Below are 19,322 nucleotides of genomic sequence, written 5' to 3'. Positions count from 1 at the left end.
CTACATAGGTATAGCATTTCTAAAAAGATCCTTATGTAAGATATGTTCCATTTTAAAAATTAAATCTGACTGAACCTGTACTTTAAAAAGAAAAAAAAAACAACGGTTTTCTAGACTTGTACCAAGTTATATTCCCAGCAGCAGAATGTGGGCTGAGCATTCCTGTTGCTCCACATCCCCGCCAACACTTCACATATTTTTATTTTCTAAATTTAGCCATACTGTGGTGCTTTTGTAAGTAAAGACACATGCACATGTAAGTTTTAGAATTTGAGGAAGTGTTTCTAGGAAAAACATCAAGTGGAAGTTGGAGAGATTGTATCCGTTGGGGGTTTATTTTTAGACAAGTATGGCAAGGTTGGCAAATATTGAGAGTTCTATTGGGGGCTTTCTTTATATAAAAGTCTATATTTATCTTTTTGTGGTTATAAGAATAAAATATGCATTTAGTTCTAATTGGGTACCTACTTTGTGTCAGGCAGTGGACCAAATATTATATAAAAATCATTTTGAAAATTTTGGAGAATAAAAAAAGAAAGTATAAAAAAGAAAATAAAAATCATTCCTAAACTCATTCATCCACTGGCAGTGGTTTGGTTTATTTACTTGTGATATATTCTTAACTTACACGTGTGTACATAAATGTTTTTTTCTCTCCTAGTTGAGAATACGGTTTTGTAGCTTTTTTCCCCACTTAACCCTTACCCACTTAGCATTTTCGCATATCATTTAGAACTATTTGTAAATCCTTTTAATAACTACATAATACCCATATAACTGTACCATAATTCATTTAAGTATTTCCTTTTTTTTTTTTCATTTAAGTATTTCCTAATTGAACATTTAGTTTTCAAATTTTAGCCATGTAAAAATGTGATACATAACACAGATCTTTGTTAGCATTTTATTTATTTTTCTTTGTAATACTATGTATTTTTAAAAAATTTTTGTAATTAAAGTGTAGTTGCCATTTGCTCACATTTTAGATTATTTTCTTAGTCTAGTTTCCTAGACAGGAATTGACCATATCAAATGAAGTAATTCTTTTTAAGTTTTTGCTCACATTGTCTATTATGATTGTTTTAATATGCTAATGTAATATTTTAAAAAGTAACTCAACAACTTTGTTTTAATATAGATTTGATTTTTTTCTCCTGGTACTTCTAAACCAAAAGATTCTTTAAAAGCTTCCAGTTTTTGGGGATCCCTGGGTGGCGCAGTGGTTTGGCGCTTGCCTTTGGCCCAGGGTGCGATCCTGGAGACCCGGGATCGAATCCCACATCAGGCTCCTGGTGCATGGAGCCTGCTTCTCCCTCTGCCTATGTCTCTGCCTCTCTCTCTCTCTCTGTGACTATCATAATTAAAAAAAAATTAAAAAAAAAAAAAGCTTCCAGTTTTTTATTTGTAATTTAACAACTGCTGTCCTGGTGGCCAGACTCTTACTTTGGGGATGGGACTGTTACCATGAGAATTTGGGAAAGAGGAATGAGAAGTGTTACTCAGTGATCACTGTATGGCAGGGCCTGTACTATGTCAAACCAGCTCCTAACTGGTCATAGCAAACAGCCCAAAATCTGTCTCCAGCAAAAGCACTGGAAATATTGTTCTGACCCTGATCTTTGCTTTGGTTACCCTGACTGTGGTTTCATTTTTGGTTTTGGTTTTTGGTTTTTTTTTTTTATAGAATTCTTTTTTTTTTATTTTAAAGATTTTATGTATTTATTCATGAGAGAGGCAGAGACAGAGGCAGAGGGATAAGCAGGCTCCCTACAGAGAGCCTGATGCTGGTCTCAATCCCAGGACCCCAGAATCACACCCTGAGCCAAAGGCAGACACTCAACCACTGTGCTACCCAGATGTCCCTATGGTTTCATTTTTGCATAAAATATTTGAGATGTGCCTTAGAAAATCTCCAGACTTTTTTTTAGTAACCCTTTGTGGAACAGTCATCTTTGAATTTAACTCTTCTTAAACTAACTTGTATTTTAAACCTGCTATACCTGCTAATTACAATAATGGTTATTATTCAGACTTTATTTTTTGTTTTGTTGCTGATTTATTAATTTTGTTCTTTTCATATTTTCCCCTTTTTAGGTACTTGAAAATTAGTGTTATACCTAGTGAGATTGCCATCCTGGTCTATGCTCTTTCCATTCTTCCATCTTCTAACCTAGGTGAAGTGGAGATATCTCAAATTGAAGCAGTTTTACCACAGTGTGACCTAAATGACCTGAATGGTTTTGCCACATCTGTTTTAAGATGGATTCAGTATGATCGCAAATATCTGGATAGTACCACTGGGAAACAACTGAAACTGCTTCAAAAACTAGATCACTATGGACTTCAGAGACTACGAAAATGCAACAGTTTGAATCTGTTATGGAAAGAACTTAAATCTTTAAAAGGAGACTGGTTTACTGAGTCACTTCTTGAAGAAACAGTTGCTACTTTACTGCGTTTGATGGATGAAATTAATTCCAAAAATGTTGCAGAGATCGCATCTTTTATTTCTAGAACAAACTACCTCAATACTTTGCTACTTGATAGGATAGCCTCAGTGGTTGTTCAGCAGATTGAAAAGGTAAAATTAAATTTTATATAGTTGTCAACTTCTAAAAGCATAAATGTTTATCAAAGTACTTTGAGAATTAATTGGAATTTGAATTTTATTATTCTTTATTATTTCAAAGATTTTATTTGGGGGAGAGAGAGCGAGCGAGCATGCATGCAAGCCTCAGCAGGGGTGGGGGTGAGGGGCAGAGGAAGAGGGAGAATCAGACTCCCCGCTGAGTAGAGAGCCCAACATTGGGCTGGATCCCAGGACCCCTGAGCTGTGAGGGCAAATGCTTAACTGATTGAACCACCCAGGTGCTCCTGGAATTTGAATTTTAAAAATTAAGTTTTAGTGTCTGATTCAGCAGTTTGTTCCTCCTCTAAAGTTTTTTCCTCCAGCAGTGTAGATCTGAGGAGTATAGCAGTCATCTTTTGGTTCATTATAATATTTTTTTTTTCATTATAATATTTTTAAGATCTGTAGTCAAACTCATTGTTTAGAAGGATATACTTAATTGTATTAAGGAAATGGAGTATGCATGATTTTTTTTCTTTTCTATAATCCTGTGATATTACTTTTACTATCTAGGAACGACTACATTTAAAGTGTGAGATAAATGTGAAAAATGAAGAAAAAAAGGTGTACACTGACTTCTGTATTCTTAAATTGTCAATGTGTCTTCTTACAAATGTATTTCTGGAACTTACTTGTAAAATACTTTTTCTATTATGTGAGAAGAAGCTCACTTATAAAATCTATATCAGGATAAGGCTTTTACTTAGAAGACAGTATTTTTCCCAAATTAAAATAAAAATCTGTCTTATTTGCTTAGTGTAGTACCTGGCAATCATTAAGTTTTAGACAAATGAGTGAATAGTGAAATTTTAAAAAATGAATGAATGAAAGAAATATCCTGATATTATAAACTAACTTGATTATATGATGACTCTATAAAATGCACTGATGTGGAAATTAGTAATACTATTTCCTATTAATTTTAATGACTAATGAATTCTGGAACAGGATTTTACACCTAATAAAACTGATTTGCAGATTTTCTGGTTAATTTTTTTCTGCATTGATACTTAGAGTTACTAGGAGCTAGTGGTGGGACTAAGTAGATTACAACAGGGTGGGAGAAGTAATCGGTAGTGATGCATTTATCATTTTACTCTAGGCATGTTAGAAAAAGATTTCTACTCAAAATAATAATTAGGTAAATTTTTGTTCTATTTTACTAAAGTTTAAACTATAACATTTTGTTGTGTTTATACAGATCCACCCTTTTGAGATCCTTGGCATTATTCTTCCATTTAGCGCCTTGAACTATGATCCACCTAAAAATGATGAATTTTTCAGGATTTGCATTCAACACCTGAATTCTTACTTAAGTAGGTATATTGTTTGGTAATATATTGAATAAGCAGGTTGGAAGATACCATTGTCACTGTGTTAAGAGATATCTCTTATTTAAGGGATAATGATAATGGCCATGAGTTCTAGACCTAAAAAAAGTTTATACCCATTTTTGGAACATTTTTATTATGAAAAATATCAAGCTTAAAGAGAAAATGGGAAAAAAAAAATCAAACAAAGAGCACCAACATACTCACCGGGAAAACTCAGTAATTGTTAACATTTTGTTGTGTTTGCTTTGCTGTTTGTTTCTCTTGCTCTCTTATTTTTTTCAGAGCCACTTCACAGTAAGTTGTAGGCATCGTGACTGTAGGTGTATTGGTTATGCATACAACTCCTAAGAATAATGACCTCTTATATCACCACAGTACTGTTGTCATACCTAAGAAAATTAGTACTCATAATACCTAATATACAGTCCAGGTTTAAATCTCCCTCGTTAGTCTCAAAAATACCTTCTAGGGTGTTTATTTGGAACCCAGCACCCACTCATTGCATTAGGTTGATACCTCCTTAGTCTCTGATAGTCTGTTGGGTTTTTTGTTTTTGTTTTTGTTTTTTTTTACTTTCCCCTGCCATTGACTGATACCATAATATTATAACCATGTCTGATACTACTTTGGGAACAGACAAGTAAAACAGGCTGCTGTGGTATGTTTATACTTAGTCGTGAGTGGGGCTTATGCATGTGTGGCCTTATATATATCCTTTTTTTAGTAACATAACAATATGCAGAAAGAGAAGACTTGAAACTGAGACTTAAGACTGTGCTTTCCTAGACAGCCTGGGTGGCTCAACCGTTTAGCGCTGCCTTCAGCCCAGGGCGTGATCCTGGAGACCCGGGATCGATTCCCATGTCAGGCTCCCTGCATGGAGCCTGCTTCTCCCTCTGCCTGTGTCTCTGCCTCTCTCTCTCTCTCTCTCTCTCTCTCTCATAAATAAATAAATTCTTAAAAAAGAAAAAAAAGAGTGTGCTTTCCTGCTTGTTCAGTCTTGTGTCAACAACCAGAAGGAAATGAAAATACGTCCTTTTTTTAAAAAAAAAATAGAGTTTAAGAGAAGAAAGATTGAGAAATGCAGCTTTGATTTTTTTAAGACTTACTAAGAGAATGTTTGGAAAATTCTTGGAGACCTTTATAAGTAAAATTTTAAATAATGGCATAATATTTTTCTTTATTTTGATTAAGTATTAGTTTTGACAGGCCACTGTTAAGCTCATTTATGACTTGATCTTGATTTATTAAATAACTCAGCAAAAAATCCAAAAGGAAAGATTTAACATTTTTTTTTTTTGTCCTTTCTAAGAATAATGCTACCAATAGGGACCCCTTCCTTCTCATTGGAAATATCTCTTGGACGAGGCAAATTAGCTAAATAACCTCAATCTTGCACTCTGGGACATGTGCCATGCTGTTGGGTGACAGGTAGGGAGAAGGTGCTATTTGAAACCTGAGCTTCATATGTGTCTACACTCAGCCTGGATATTTGAGATCCCTACACAGCAGCACAGAGTAGTAGTCTAGGCTCTGGAGCTAGGTTCTCTGGGTTAAACCTCACTGTCCACTTGCTGTGTGACTTCAGGCAAGTCATTTAACTTCCCTGTGCCTCTGTATACTTATTTTCAAAGCAGAGATAATAATTGTTCCTACTGTATACTGAGGTGAGATTTCAATGAGTTAATATATGTAAATGCTTAGAATGATACCTAACACATCTGAGCTCTATTATATTGTTATCATCAATACAGAGACTAGGACCACTTATTACATATACTACTGACCTTTTGTTTCGAATTCTTTATCTTTTCAAAGCAATTTTTAAAACTTTATATGGAAGTAAAATAATAATACAGGAATATTTACATATCCTTAGCACATAGTATGAATTTATATAAAGAGAATCACCCAAGGAATCAGTACTCATGTGAAGAGACAGTATTACCACAGTGTCCTCCTCTCCTGTCCCCCTTTCCTACTCTACTCTCACCCAAAGGTAAGCACTTCACCACTCTCCTGACTTGTAACAGTATAGATTAGTTTTGTCAAGGCTATGTTTGTATCGTTTTTTTAAAATCTGGTTTGACCTGAATAACGTGTGTGGTTATGTACATCTGAGGTGGCTGTATGTTATAATTTTTTTAAATCTTAATTTTGTTTTAGGTGGATTGGAGCCTCCCATGTTAGTGTTTCTTGGTTTCTCTTTGGCTGCACTTGGATATTTTCCGGAAGATCTGCTGAAGGCAATTTTTAATATCAAATTCTTGTCCAAACTGGATTCTCAACTTGAACGTATGTATCTACACTAAATTATTACTTACACTTTCTATTCAAGTTTCAACTCACCTATACTGAAGCATTTAAATGTTAATATATAAATATTTTTTTATTTGATTATGAAAGTATTTCCTGCTTCTTGTCGAAAATTTGGAAAACATAGAAAAAAAAGTATAAAACAGAAATTAAAAGATTATTCATAATTTTACCACCAAGTGAAACTACCCTTTCAGTCATATTTTGGAGCATATCTTTCTTTTCTATCTCTCTTTTATTCTTATGTGTATGTTTATATGCCTAGATGTATTCTAACATAAATTTTGGATTATTAGCATATGCACTTTTATATGTTGCCTTTTGTCATCCAGCTATATTTTGAACAGCCATTAAATATTCTTTGATATCATGATTATTTTAGTGTCTATATAATCTATGATATGAATGTAATAGCATTTGTTATCATGTAAGTTGTTTCTAATTCTTCATTATAAATAATGATTTTTATACATGAATCATTGACCGCACCTTTGTTTCTTTAGGATAGATACCTAGATGTGGAATATTAAGTCAATGAAAATTCTTTGGTAGTATTTTTAAAAATATAGTTCTAATATTCATGATTAGTGAAAACAACATAAGAGTTGGTCCTAATCATGCCACTGAGTAACTTAAAAATATAAAGCATGTGTGTGCAAATCAAATGGTTTTATGAGAATGAAAGTACTAACAAATAATAGGGATAAATGAATGTGAAAAAAATGGATTGTCTTTTTTATGTCCAACCCATCGAAATCCGTTAATATTTTATTTTTGATTTCAGTTTTATGTTCATCTCTAAATAGGAGGGTCCAGTTTCGTCTTATGGAATTAAATAGAGCAGTCTGCTTGGAGTGCCCTGAGTATCAGATTCCATGGTTTCATGACCGCTTCTGTCAACAACAGTATAACAAAGGTTTGAGTTTTCTTTGGGTTAGACAGCAAAATTTAATTCTAAAGGGAATTATTAGTTAGTACCTTGTTATGCCCAACCATGACACCAGAGTTACTGAGGATGCCATAACCTGTTTGATAGAACCATTTTATAGGTGGGATTTGTGTTATAAGAATTACTTAATATTTAGGACACTAATTACTCTTTGGTAGAGAGCGCAGAACTTATATTGTTCTGAATTTAATATCATTGAGTATGGTATTATATTGAAGCTTTTGTTGAAAATATTAATCTTTATTTTTTAGTCTGTAGAACTGGGTTGATTCTCATTTTAAACTGATGAACTTCTTTTATGTGAACTAATTATTTTTATTTTCATAAAGATATTGGCAGCATGAATGGAGCACAAAAGCAGATTTATAAAATGTTAGCAGAGGTGCTAGGAGGATACAATTGTGTAAAAGCCTCGGTTCTTACCCCTTATTACCACCGAATAGGTAAGTCTTTGGTAGGTTACTAGGTACTTTCAGAAAACTAAACTAATTAAAGTAGAATCGTCTCATCAAATGGAATTTCTAAACAGACCAAAATAGAAAAAAGAATACAATGATTCCTCAAGTTTCCATAGTCCAGCCTGAGAACCATCAACATTTTGTTGTTTTTCAAAAAAAATTTTTATAAATCTTTCATCAATTCTAAGTAAAACCCAAGTTCAGATTCACTGAATATTTCTAGATCTCCAAAAGTTTTTTTTCCTCTCCATGAAGTACCCCAAAGTCAGGGAAATGATTTAGCACCATTTCATTATTTGTTTTTTTTTTTTTTTTTTTAAGATTTTATTTATTTATCCATGAGAGAAACAGAGAGAGAGAGAGAGAGAGGCAGAGACACAGGCAGAGGGAGAAGCAGGCTCCAAGCAGGAGCCTGACGCGGGACTCGATCCCAGGTCTCCAGGATCATGCCCTGGGCCGAAGGCAGGCGTTAAACCACTAAGCCACCCAGGGATCCCCCCCCCCCCATTTCATTATTTGAAGTTCATGTCAAAAACTAACTTGGATTGGGCACCCCGGTGGCTCAGGGTTTAGTGCCGCCTGCAGCCAGTGTGATCCTGGAGACCCCGGATCAAGTCTGGCGTCGGGCTTCCTGCCTGAAGCCTGCTTCTCCCTCAGCCTGTGTCTCTGCCTCTGTCTCTCTGAATAAATAAATCTTAAAAAAAAAAAACAACAAAAAAAAACTGACTTTGATTAACCACTCAGATGAAGATTTCTGTAGGTATGTGCTCAGCTCCAACCTGGTTAACCTTGTTTCTCAGTGGTCTAGCTGTAGAAAGCATTCTGATTTCATTGTGACATAAAGTTAGTGGGCTAGTGGATAAATTGGACAACATATAATTAAAAAAAAAAAAAAAAAAAGCTAGGTATGCCTGGGTGGCTCAGCAGTTGAGTGTCTGCCTTTGGCTCAGGTTGTGATCCCAGGGTCCTGGGATCAGGTCCCACATCGGATTCCCTGCATGGAGCCTGCTTCTCCCTCTGCCTCTGTCTCTGCCTCTCTCTCTGTGTCTCTCATGAATAAATAAATAAATCTTTAGTATAATGCATAATATATTATGCAAGGAAAATATAATGTTTGACAGACTGTTATGTGAAAGGGAAATTTATCTATTTCAAGGATAAAAATATGGTAAAGATTAAAGGAATCATATTTTAAGTCAATGTAAGGAAAATTTTAGGAAAGATGTATCAAAAAATGAAAGAAGAAATATTTGTAAAGAAATTTTTGGGCAGAAGCTGAATGACCAGATTGTGTGTTCAGAAGGCTGAACCAAATAGTCATTTATACTCTCATCTTTACACTACAGAACACATCTTCTCAGTTGTTTGGTTTTACCTTAGGATTACATTAGTAACAAATCCACAAATAACAAGAACTTAACAAAGTTTATTTCCTTCTCCCATACTCTTAGAGTATCTAGGTCTGGGATGCCAGCACCACAAACATTAAAGATCAAGATCTTTTTATTTTATTATAATCTACAACCTTAACATGTAGCTTCCACTTTATGGCCCAGAATGTCTCCTTGTCCTTTAGCCAACACATCTACAATCTAAGCAGGAGGAGGAGAGAAGGAAAAGGAAGGGTATCCCTTTAAGAATAGTTCCTTGAAGTTGCACATGCCATTTTTAATGAATACTCTGTGGCCACACTTGGCTGTGGGTGAGTTTAGAAAATGTTTTTATTCTGGGTCACCATGTACCTAGCTAAGATTTAGGGATTCTATTAAAAATGAAGGCAAGTATTAGGTATTGGGGAATAACTTGCACTCTCTAGGAGAGGGTTGTTTTAAAAGATTGATATAGATCTTCCTTGATTTACCATGGGATTATATCTCGATAAGCCCATTATAAGTTGAAAATATTGCAAGTCAAATGCATTTAGGGGTGCCTAGGTGGTTCAGTTGGTTAAGTGTCTGACTTTTGATGTCAGCTCAGGTCGTCATCTCAGGATTGTGAGATCAAGCCCCACATGGGGCTCTGTGCTGGGCATGGAACTTGCCTCTTTGACCCTCCCTCTGCCTCCTGCTCCCATCCCTTGCTTGCACCTGCTCTTGCACACATGCTCTCTCTTAAATAACAAAACGAAACATTTATTAATTTTAAAGATTTTATTTATTTGACAGAGAGAGAGCACATGCAGGGGGAGCGACAGGCAGAGGGAGAGGGAAAAGCAGGCTCCCGAGGAGCAAGGACTCTGACGTGGGGCTTGATCCCAGGACCCTAGGACCGATACTCGAGCCAATGGCAGACGCTTAACCAACTGAGCCACTTAGGGGCCCCCCAAAAAGGCATTTTACCTAACATGGCATACACCTAACATGCCAAACTTCATAAATTGGGCTAGCCTACATTAAATGTACCCAGAACATTTACATTAGCCCACAGTTGGGCAAAATCATCTACCACAAAGCTTGTTTTACAATAAGGTATTGAATATCTCATGTAATTTGTTGCAAACTGTCCTGAAAATGAAAAACAGAATGGTTCTAAGTCTATCAGTTGTTTATCTTCACTACTGCTGCCCAGCATCAAAAGAGATCCGAGTTCAAAATCTGAAATATGGTTTCTATTGAATGCATAACACTTTTATACCATTGTAAAGTTGGAAAATCATAGGTTGGGGACTGTGTGTATACTGTTAATCTATACTATTTAAAATATGTTTATATTTTAAAATATACTCCTGTAAAAATAATGCTCTTGGAAGGAAATACACTAAAACATGAAAATGATCTGTAATTCCGTCTCATAACTTAAAATTATTGATCACCAACTTTGTGACAGGCACTGTGACTGGTTATTTCATTTTATTCTTTTTGTTTTGTTTTTGTTAATGTTTCTTTCAAACTATAAATAGTCATATCTGTGTAAAACATTCACAAAATACAGAAAAGAAAAAAAAAATCACATGTAACTAATCGTGCATAACATGTAATTAGTACTGAAAGTAGGATTAGTCTGTCTCAAGATTATTGTATTTCCAATTCATATTTGTCCTTTCTCATGTCAAGAGGCATATTTTTATGTGAAAATGTCTATGAATCATTAAAAATAAGATTTAATTGGTATTATTTATGTTAATTGATATAGCATAATAAAGACAATGTAATAGTATGATTAATAACTATGGATTGGGGCATTGCTTAAGGTTTTATTTTTTTATTTTTTATTTTTTAATTTAATTTTATTTATTTATTTTTTTTGCTTAAGGTTTTAAAAAAAAAAACACTCACTTAAAAAAGAATCACAGGATACTACTTATAGAAAAACCAGAAAGGACAAATAACAAAAAAGAGAAATAACCGTGATATAACCATTGTTTACTTTTGCTGTCTATTTTTGTAACTGACTTGCTTAAAACCAAAAAATGGTTTATTCTATAATGTTTGTAGCTATTTTATATATTGCAGATATTCTTCTGTGCCCGGAAGCATACATTATTTTTAGTGACTGCATCCATATTTCATTGTATTGAGTATATGATAGTTTATTTAATCCTTAGGACTCTTTGTTGGTACATGCATCTGTCAGACAGTGCTGCAGTTTTATAAAACAACAGCAGTAGTAATTGATATGCCTATATATTGTTTATTATGTGTTAAACACTGTATGAAGTGTTTGATGTATAATAGACTTTATTATGCCCCTACCAGGTACATAAATTACTCTATATTAGGAAATTGAGGCCAAGACATTATTGTTTGCCCAAGGTCATATAGTTTGCAAATGGTGGAGCCAGTATTTGACCTAGGCATTCTAGCTCCAGAATTCATTCTCAATAAGAGAACTATATTTCACATTTGATAGTTAGCTCGATGTTGCTTCAGTGCCCCAGTTTCCCTTATGTATAAAAAACATATACTCTTTCCTTTTCATTCGTTGTTTCTTTTCTCATTTGTCCTTTCTTTTTCCTTCGGTTTAAATACTTTTACAATTGTTTTTATTACAGAACAATTTCCAAAAAAAATAGCATAGTATGATGAACCCCCATCCAGCATCAACAGTTACCAAAACTCACTCACCAGACTCACACCTGATCCTTTTCAAGCAAATCACACATATCCTCTTAAAATGTTTATCTGAAAAGGTACATAACCACAGTCCTGTCATTATCACCTCACCATTGTTCATAATAATTTCTTAGTATTACATAGCTTGTCAATGCTTGAATGTCTCAATTGTCTTTTATATGTTTTATTTTACTGGGTTTTTTTTTTGTTGTTGTTAAAATTGAGATCTAGACCTTACATTTGGTTGATATGTCCTTTTAAGTTCTACGTATCACTTTTCCCCTTACAATTTATTTATTGAAAACAAATCCCCCCCTCCACATCCTAGACTTTTGAGTCCTCTTGTATCTTTTAACATGCTCCTGCATCCCTTGTTTTCCTATAAGCCACCCCTTAGATTTAGAGGTTTGATTAGATTCAAGTTAGATCCAGGTTGGATTTTTTTTTGTTTGTTTACCCAGACTATTTTGTAGGTGGTATATACTTCTTGCATCATATCAGAAGACACAGTGCTGGTTGTCTTGTTTTTATTATATTATGGATTCATCAGCTCATCCATTAGAAAGTTCTCCTATCAGTTTTTCATCTATAGATTTTATCAGTCATTGAAATTATTGTCTAAATCCATCATTCATTAGGGGTGGTAAAGTAGTGATATTCTACATCTATCATTTTTTTTGCATTAGCTAGAATTTATCTAAAAATAATTTTCCCATATCAATTAGTTATTCTTATGTATACAGTTCATACAGGACAGACATGTTTGAATCTTTGTCTTTACTAGTTTCCAGTGAGTGGGTTTAGCTTCCTCCAAATGCTACAAAGAGATTTAAGAGGATTAAAATAAAACTCTTAATGTTATTTGGCCTACACCAACACTAAATATAACTGTGCTAAGTATAGTTTAATAATACTTCCTCGTTGATTTTTATTGATCGATTTTCAAAGTGAGGTACCATTGGACCAGATCTTTAAAAAACAAGTTGGATAATTAGGGAGGTGTACATCGTTCTTTCATATATGTGTGTGTATATACATACATGTCTCTATATGTATTTGTATTTAAACTATGTCTTAGACTTTTACCTGTAAGAATTTACTTAATTCATATTGTTGATTCCTGTACTTCCTTATAGATTTTGAGTGTGTCTTGGACAAAAAAAAAAAACCTCTTCCGTATGGAAGCCATAATATAACTTTGGGAAAACTGCCAGAAATGCACTGGGAATCAAACACCCAAATAACTGGATCAAGACTGCCACCAGGAGCTGAGAGGTAGCTTCTTTCTTAGTTTGAGATTTTGTTAGTTAGACGTTAGGTGTAGCATAATTTAATGAGTTCAGTTATCAAGGAGTGATTGTAGGAGAATCTGCTCCTCATTTATCTTCTGCATTCTACCTCTGTCTGCTTTTCCTGTACCTTCCACCTTTGTCTGTCCTTTGCTATTCAAAGCCTAGCAGTCTCTAACTAAAGTGCTAACCTCATTGTCCTCAGTGGAAGTAAATAATATCTTCTCTGGAAGAAATATATCTGGAAGATATCTGAGCTGTATTATAATTAACCTAATATGTATCACATGTTCTGTTAGACTATAGGCTATGTTTCTTTATGTTTGTATCCCTAACAGTGCCTTCCATATGGTAGTCGCATAATAAATATATATTGGACAAGGAAACGAATGACAGCATGGAGATTTTTATTATAATTTGGTGTAAACTCTAATGAATAGGCTTACATGTCACCAATTACTAATTTAAGTAGAAAAATAGCACACTCATTTATATTCATTTGGCTCTTAATTTATAAAGATGCAACTTTGTTCCTGAAAGGCTTGTAATTATTCAGTGTCTCGTTTTGATTTCAGAAGTAAATATTTTTTTTATCTTACATAGGATTGCTCTGCAATTTTTGGATTCAAGAGCTTTTTGTAGAAACATCCCTCACTTAAAAGGAAAATCTGCTATGAAAAAACGACATTTGGAAATTTTGGGCTATCACATAATTCAGGTATGAAATACTCATGTAATTCAGTCTCTAAAACCCTGGAGAACTGGCTATACGTGTGTTTCCTTTTTTAAAAATTGTATATAATTAACATACAGTGTTATATTCATTTCAGATATACAACATAATGGATCAGCAATTCTCTACATTACTCAGTGCTTACCATGATTAAGTGTAGTGATCATCTGTCACCAAACATTTTTTCAGTCTTATACACTGTATTCCATATGCTCAATTTTTCATCTCCATGACTTACTTATTTTGCAAGTGGACATTTGTACCTCTTAATCCCCTTTATCTATTTCACCCATCCCTCCCTGACATCCCCACCTCCTCTCTGACAACCAGCTGTCTGATCTCTATTTAAGAGTCTGTTTTTTTGTCTCTCTTTCTCTTTGTTCATTTGTTTCTTAATCACATATGAATGAAGTCATATGGTATTTGTTTTCTGTGTCTGACTTATTTAACTTAGCATTATACCCTCTAGGTCCATCCAGTATGTGTTCCCTTTCTTTGTGAAAGTTCTACTATTCCTTTTTTTTTAACATTAAAAAACATTAATTTTTTAAACATTTTTTAACATAAAAAAGTAATATTAGAATATCTCTGAAACAGAAGAGTAATATTTCTTGAACAGTAAATAAGAATCATATTTTATTGTCTTTAGAATATCCATTGGTTTTTTAATGTATCTTACGAGAGAGAGGCACTGTGGAGATGGGTAGAGATACAGAGGAAAAGGCTAGTGTATGTATATAGGGAAGGTACATAGGAAAAAAAACGGCCACTATTGATATTTGTAGGAATAGGAGGATAAGATAAAAGGAGCTGTGAGGAAGAAGTAAGTCTCTGGGCTTTATCAGGAAAAAGGACCAACTTAGCTTCTAAAAATGGTTTATGCTTATGTAAACTAATTTCACAGGTTCCTACGGCTTGACTCAGTGGTGCTTACAAGTCTTCCCTGATGTTTTTATTGTTGTTGCTTTAAAACTTTCATTCCAATGACGTGATATATTTTACAGATCCCTCATTTTGAATGGAACTGTATGGCATTGTCAACAAAGGAAGCACGGATGGACTACCTGAGAGAACGGATATTTGGAGAAGGCAAATCATGATTGTAGTTTTTATTTAAAATTAGTGATGATGGTGTGTCACATCTGAACTTACTGTAATTAAGCGATCTGACTCAATGAAAAAATAATAGTACAGAATTGACTGATTTCAAGGTCAGTTGAATACCTATTAAAATAAAGACATTTTACTTTCTCCAATACTTCTTTACCATCTGGTTGTGAAATTGTATAAAATTCTTGATATAAGAGACTTGTGAATTTTAATCAACTTAAATAGCTTACAGTTCATTCTCTGAGTGCCTAATAAGTACCAGGAACTGTTTTAGATGCTGGAATTCACAGCAGTGAATTTAGCATATCTGCCGTGGATGGAGGTATCAAAATAAGTGAATAAAATACAGTATACCATAGATGCTATTAAGTGCTATGGAAAAAACTTCAGGGGAAAGGGGATAGGAATATTTTGGGTAGGTATAATTTTAAATAGAGTGATCTGAGAAGGACTCACTAAAGTGGTATTTGAGTAAAGACTGAAGGAGGTGAGGCTAACTGGCAGTAGAGTATTCTAGGCAGAGGGACCAATAGATACAAAGATCCTGAGGTAGGAATATGCCTGGCATATTTGAGAATAACAAGGAGTCCTCTGTGGTGGACCAGAATAAGTGGGAGGTTGAGGGTAGAAGTATAATAAGAGAAAAGGTAAGATAGATAAGCATCAAATACATATGATCTGACCTCATGGCTGCTGTGAGTGAATAAGCAGCCATTGGAGAGTTTCTATAAAGGAATGATATGAACTCACATTTTAACTGAATCAATTTGGGCTACTCTGTTGAGATGGGAAAAGACTACAGAGAGGCGGGTGTATAAACAGGGAAACCCATTAGAACATCATTGCAATTATCCAGACAAAAAAATAGATGGTTGTGGGGGAGGGGGCACCTGACTGGCTCAGTCAGTAGAACATGTGACTCTTGGTCTCAGGATTGTGAGTTCAAGCCCCACATTGGGCGTGGAGCCTATTTAAAAAAAGAATTAGATGGTTGGTTTATAGTAACAGCAGTGGAAGTAATGAGAAGTGGTCAGATGTTTTGCTATATTTTGAAGGCAGAGGCAACAACATATGCTCACTGATTGGAAATGAGGTATGAGAGAAAGGAGTCAAGAACACTTTTAAGTTTTTGTCCTGAGCAACTAAAAGCTATTATTGCTATCGTTTGAGATGGGAAGGTCTATGGGAGGAAGAAGTAGGGGGTGCAGTGGGTGGGAGGATCATGAGTTTGGTTTAGACATGTTGAGTTTGTGATGCCTTTTAAACATCTAAGTGGAGATATCAGATAGGCATGAGTTTGGAGGTGAAGGCAGAGATCCAGGGCCAGATATAAATTTGGAAGTTGTCAGCAGTATTTAATGTGATGAAAGTAGATGAAATCACTAAAATGTGATTAGAGGAGAGGGTGAGTGGAGGAAAAAGCTGAGGACTGAGTCTGCGTGCCCCAACGTGAGGTCAAGAAGAGGAACAAGCAAAGAAGGCTGGGCAAGGGCAGCCAATGAAGTAGGAGGGGAAATCATAGGTATGACTGTAGTATTACTATCCTTCTTAGAAGCCAAATAGAGAAAGCATTTCAAGGAGGAAAAGGTGAGCAGTTGTATCAGATGTGGCTGATGGCTCAAGTAAAATGAGGAGTGGGCAATGTACATTAAGTTTAGCAACATGAAAATCCTTGGTGATTGTGAAAAGAGGAGTTTTGAGGAAGTGGTAGATCTGAAAGCCTGATTTAATAGAAAGTGGGAGGAGACAGGATTGATCGTATGTATGTATGTATGTAAATGGAAGAGGGACGCCTGGGTGACTCAGTGGTTGGGTGCCTGCCTTTGGCTCAGGTCATGATCCCAGGATTCAGGATTGAGTTCCGCACTGGGCTCCCTGCTTCTACCTCTGCCTGTGTCTCTGGCTCTCTCTCTCTGTCTGTGTCTCTCGTGAATAAATAAATCTTTAAAAAAAATGCAAAAAAATATATAAACAAATAAATAAATGGAAGCAAAGGGATGGAGTTGGAAATGGACCAATCTTGATCTGGTCTGATCCTCCATATGATGGAGGAAAATGATTTTCTCTTGTCTTACATTTATTCAATAAAATAGTTATTAAGGGACTACTATGTGATTTAATCCGTAGCCCTTCTTCCAAGAGTGATATATTTGTGCTGGGCAGAAAGCCATGTTGTAACTAACCTCAGGCCACCCGGTGGGAGTGCAGGTAACTAGCGTCTGAAACTTGCTATCCTCTGACTTCATGACCCTGTAAGTTCATTCTGTCCCAAAATAAGTTGGTCACCAGAGTGCCTTGAGTCTTCAGTATAGCTACAAAACATGTGTCATGTATAGATTTTGGTCTGTTGATATTTGATTTGGGTTTAAAGTACTTGTTTAAAATATCTTTACTTTGCATAATGTGAAATCCAATACATAATGGTTTGTAACATGTAAAGTTCACAGAACCTTTTGTGAAAAACAGGATCAAAACAGTAAGCAAATGAAAGATGTCTTTTTTTTTTTTAAGATTTTTATTTATTTGAGAGAGAGCCATGAGAGGGAGAGCAAGCTAGTGAGAGCCAGTGAGCGTGAGTCAAGGGAGAGACAGAGAGACAAGCAGACTCCCCACTGAGCAGAGACCCTGATGATGTGATGATAAGTTTGATCCCAGGACTCTGGGATCATGACCTAAATTGAAGGCAGACACTTAACCAACTGAGCCACCCAGGCGCCCCGAGATGTCTCCTTGTAACCAGTCTCCCTCATTTTAAATTTCCTCATGATATTCATTTGTATTAGCTGAAGTGCTAAGTTCTGAGTGTTTATCTTCTGTATTCATGAGTGTGTTCTATTTCCTAAGCAAATTATTAAGAGAAATGAACCCTGAATAGGTTAAAATATTTTACTCAGCAACTTTTAGAATAAAATGATTACACTGCTGAGGATTATAAATTGTTTCCTTTCGATAAAAGTGAAAACCCAGTTATTGTATACTTTAAATACGTGGAAATCTTGATTAAATGACCCTGATGTACTTTTCACTTACTGTTACACATACTCTGACTTCTCTTGTACCACATCTCTTACTGTTCTTTCTCCAGGTTACCTGGCAGATAGTTTTCTTTCATTTTTTCTTTTTAATTTTGTTTATTTATTCATGAGAGACACACATAGAGAGGCAGAGACACAGGCAGAGAGAGAAGCAGGCTCCATGCAGGGAGCCCGACGTGGGACTCGATCCCGGGTCTCCAGGATCACACCCTGGGCCAAAGGCAGGAGCTTAACTGCTAAGCCACCCAGGCATCCCGATAGTTTTCTTTACATATATATTCTTATATATGTTTTTAAAGGTTTTATTTATTTGACACACAGAGAGATAGAGGGAGAGAGAGATGAATAAAGGGAACAGGAGAGGGAGAAGCAGGCTCTCCACTCAGCAGGGAGCCCGTCATCCCAGGACCTGGAAATCATGACCTGAGGCAAAGGCAGACACTCCAACAACTGAGCCACCCAGGTACCCCTGTTTGATGACTTTTCTATTTAAATAACTGGAGTTGTTGTAAACAAAAGCATTTTTTAAAGCATTCTTTTTTTCATTGAAATATAATTCACGTACCATAAAATCTACCCTTTTAAAGTATACGATGCAGTGGTTTCTAAAATATTCACAAGTTTATGCAACCATTACCGCTACTTAATTCCAGAACATTTTCATCATCCCAAAGTATTGTTTTTATAGTTTAATCTCATGTTTATGTAGATTAGCTCTCCCCAAAGTAATCACCATCTTGCTTTTATAGTAAGCACTTCCTACAGTTTTATCCAGGTTTGCATTTCTAGACACCATAATTTGCACCTCTCCCCCTTTTAAGTGTGTCAGTCTGTAAGCATTTCCCACCACCCCTTTCTCTTCCAGTTTATCTGCTCAACAACCTGTGGAGTTTTCCACCCTCAGGATTTGTTGATTGTATAATCATGGTATAAACTAGAGGAGTATTGTCCATACAGAAAAGTACCCAGGATTCTACTTCAGAAATCCAAAGTAAAACTGGTTTTTGTTGGATGTTTCCATATTTATGGTAGAGATAATAAAGCTGTATGAACACTCCTCTGTTTTATGCAATTACTTGACAAGTAATAATGAAATACTCCAAATTAGTTCCAAGTTAGGTTTCTCAGAAAATAAGAGATGTAAGGATAGAAATCAAACATGTCTCGGAGATCATGTAAAATCTGTGAGTGATGATTAGTTGATAACTTACAGAGTTGAATGTGATGGTTGTAGACAGATTGAGGTGTCAAATTAGTGTGTACACTAAGAACAAACATCTTGAATATAGTGTTTCACATCCAGAAAATGCAATAACCCAGTCACCTTTCTTTCCTTTCAGAAATTTGCAAATAGGTAGCTCTTTCCTGGAGAGTATAGATAAAACTTAAACCAACAAATACATCTTCCAGTACACTC

The 19,322-nt window shown here is 35.2% G+C and overlaps 1 protein-coding gene across 4 annotated transcripts in view; it reads left to right on the top strand.

Moving 5' to 3' along the window:
* Window positions 1-15,016, top strand: part of FASTKD1 (FAST kinase domains 1) — a 51,184-nt gene extending 36,168 nt beyond the window's left edge. For all 4 annotated transcript variants that reach the window (XM_041773713.1, XM_041773712.1, XM_041773714.1 and 1 more), the window contains 8 exons: window positions 2,095-2,581; window positions 3,831-3,945; window positions 6,130-6,258; window positions 7,064-7,195; window positions 7,558-7,671; window positions 12,875-13,013; window positions 13,631-13,745; window positions 14,765-15,016. In XM_041773713.1, the coding sequence (XP_041629647.1) occupies window positions 2,095-2,581; window positions 3,831-3,945; window positions 6,130-6,258; window positions 7,064-7,195; window positions 7,558-7,671; window positions 12,875-13,013; window positions 13,631-13,745; window positions 14,765-14,860 (1,327 nt within the window). In that variant the 3' untranslated portion in view covers window positions 14,861-15,016. The remainder of the gene's footprint in view (window positions 1-2,094; window positions 2,582-3,830; window positions 3,946-6,129; window positions 6,259-7,063; window positions 7,196-7,557; window positions 7,672-12,874; window positions 13,014-13,630; window positions 13,746-14,764) is intronic.
* The last annotated feature ends 4,306 nt before the right edge of the window (window positions 15,017-19,322 follow it).

Source organism: Vulpes lagopus, chromosome 11, assembly GCF_018345385.1.
Source record: "Vulpes lagopus strain Blue_001 chromosome 11, ASM1834538v1, whole genome shotgun sequence".
Taxonomy (NCBI): domain Eukaryota; kingdom Metazoa; phylum Chordata; class Mammalia; order Carnivora; family Canidae; genus Vulpes; species Vulpes lagopus.
This window is presented reverse-complemented; position numbering and strand designations above follow the sequence as displayed.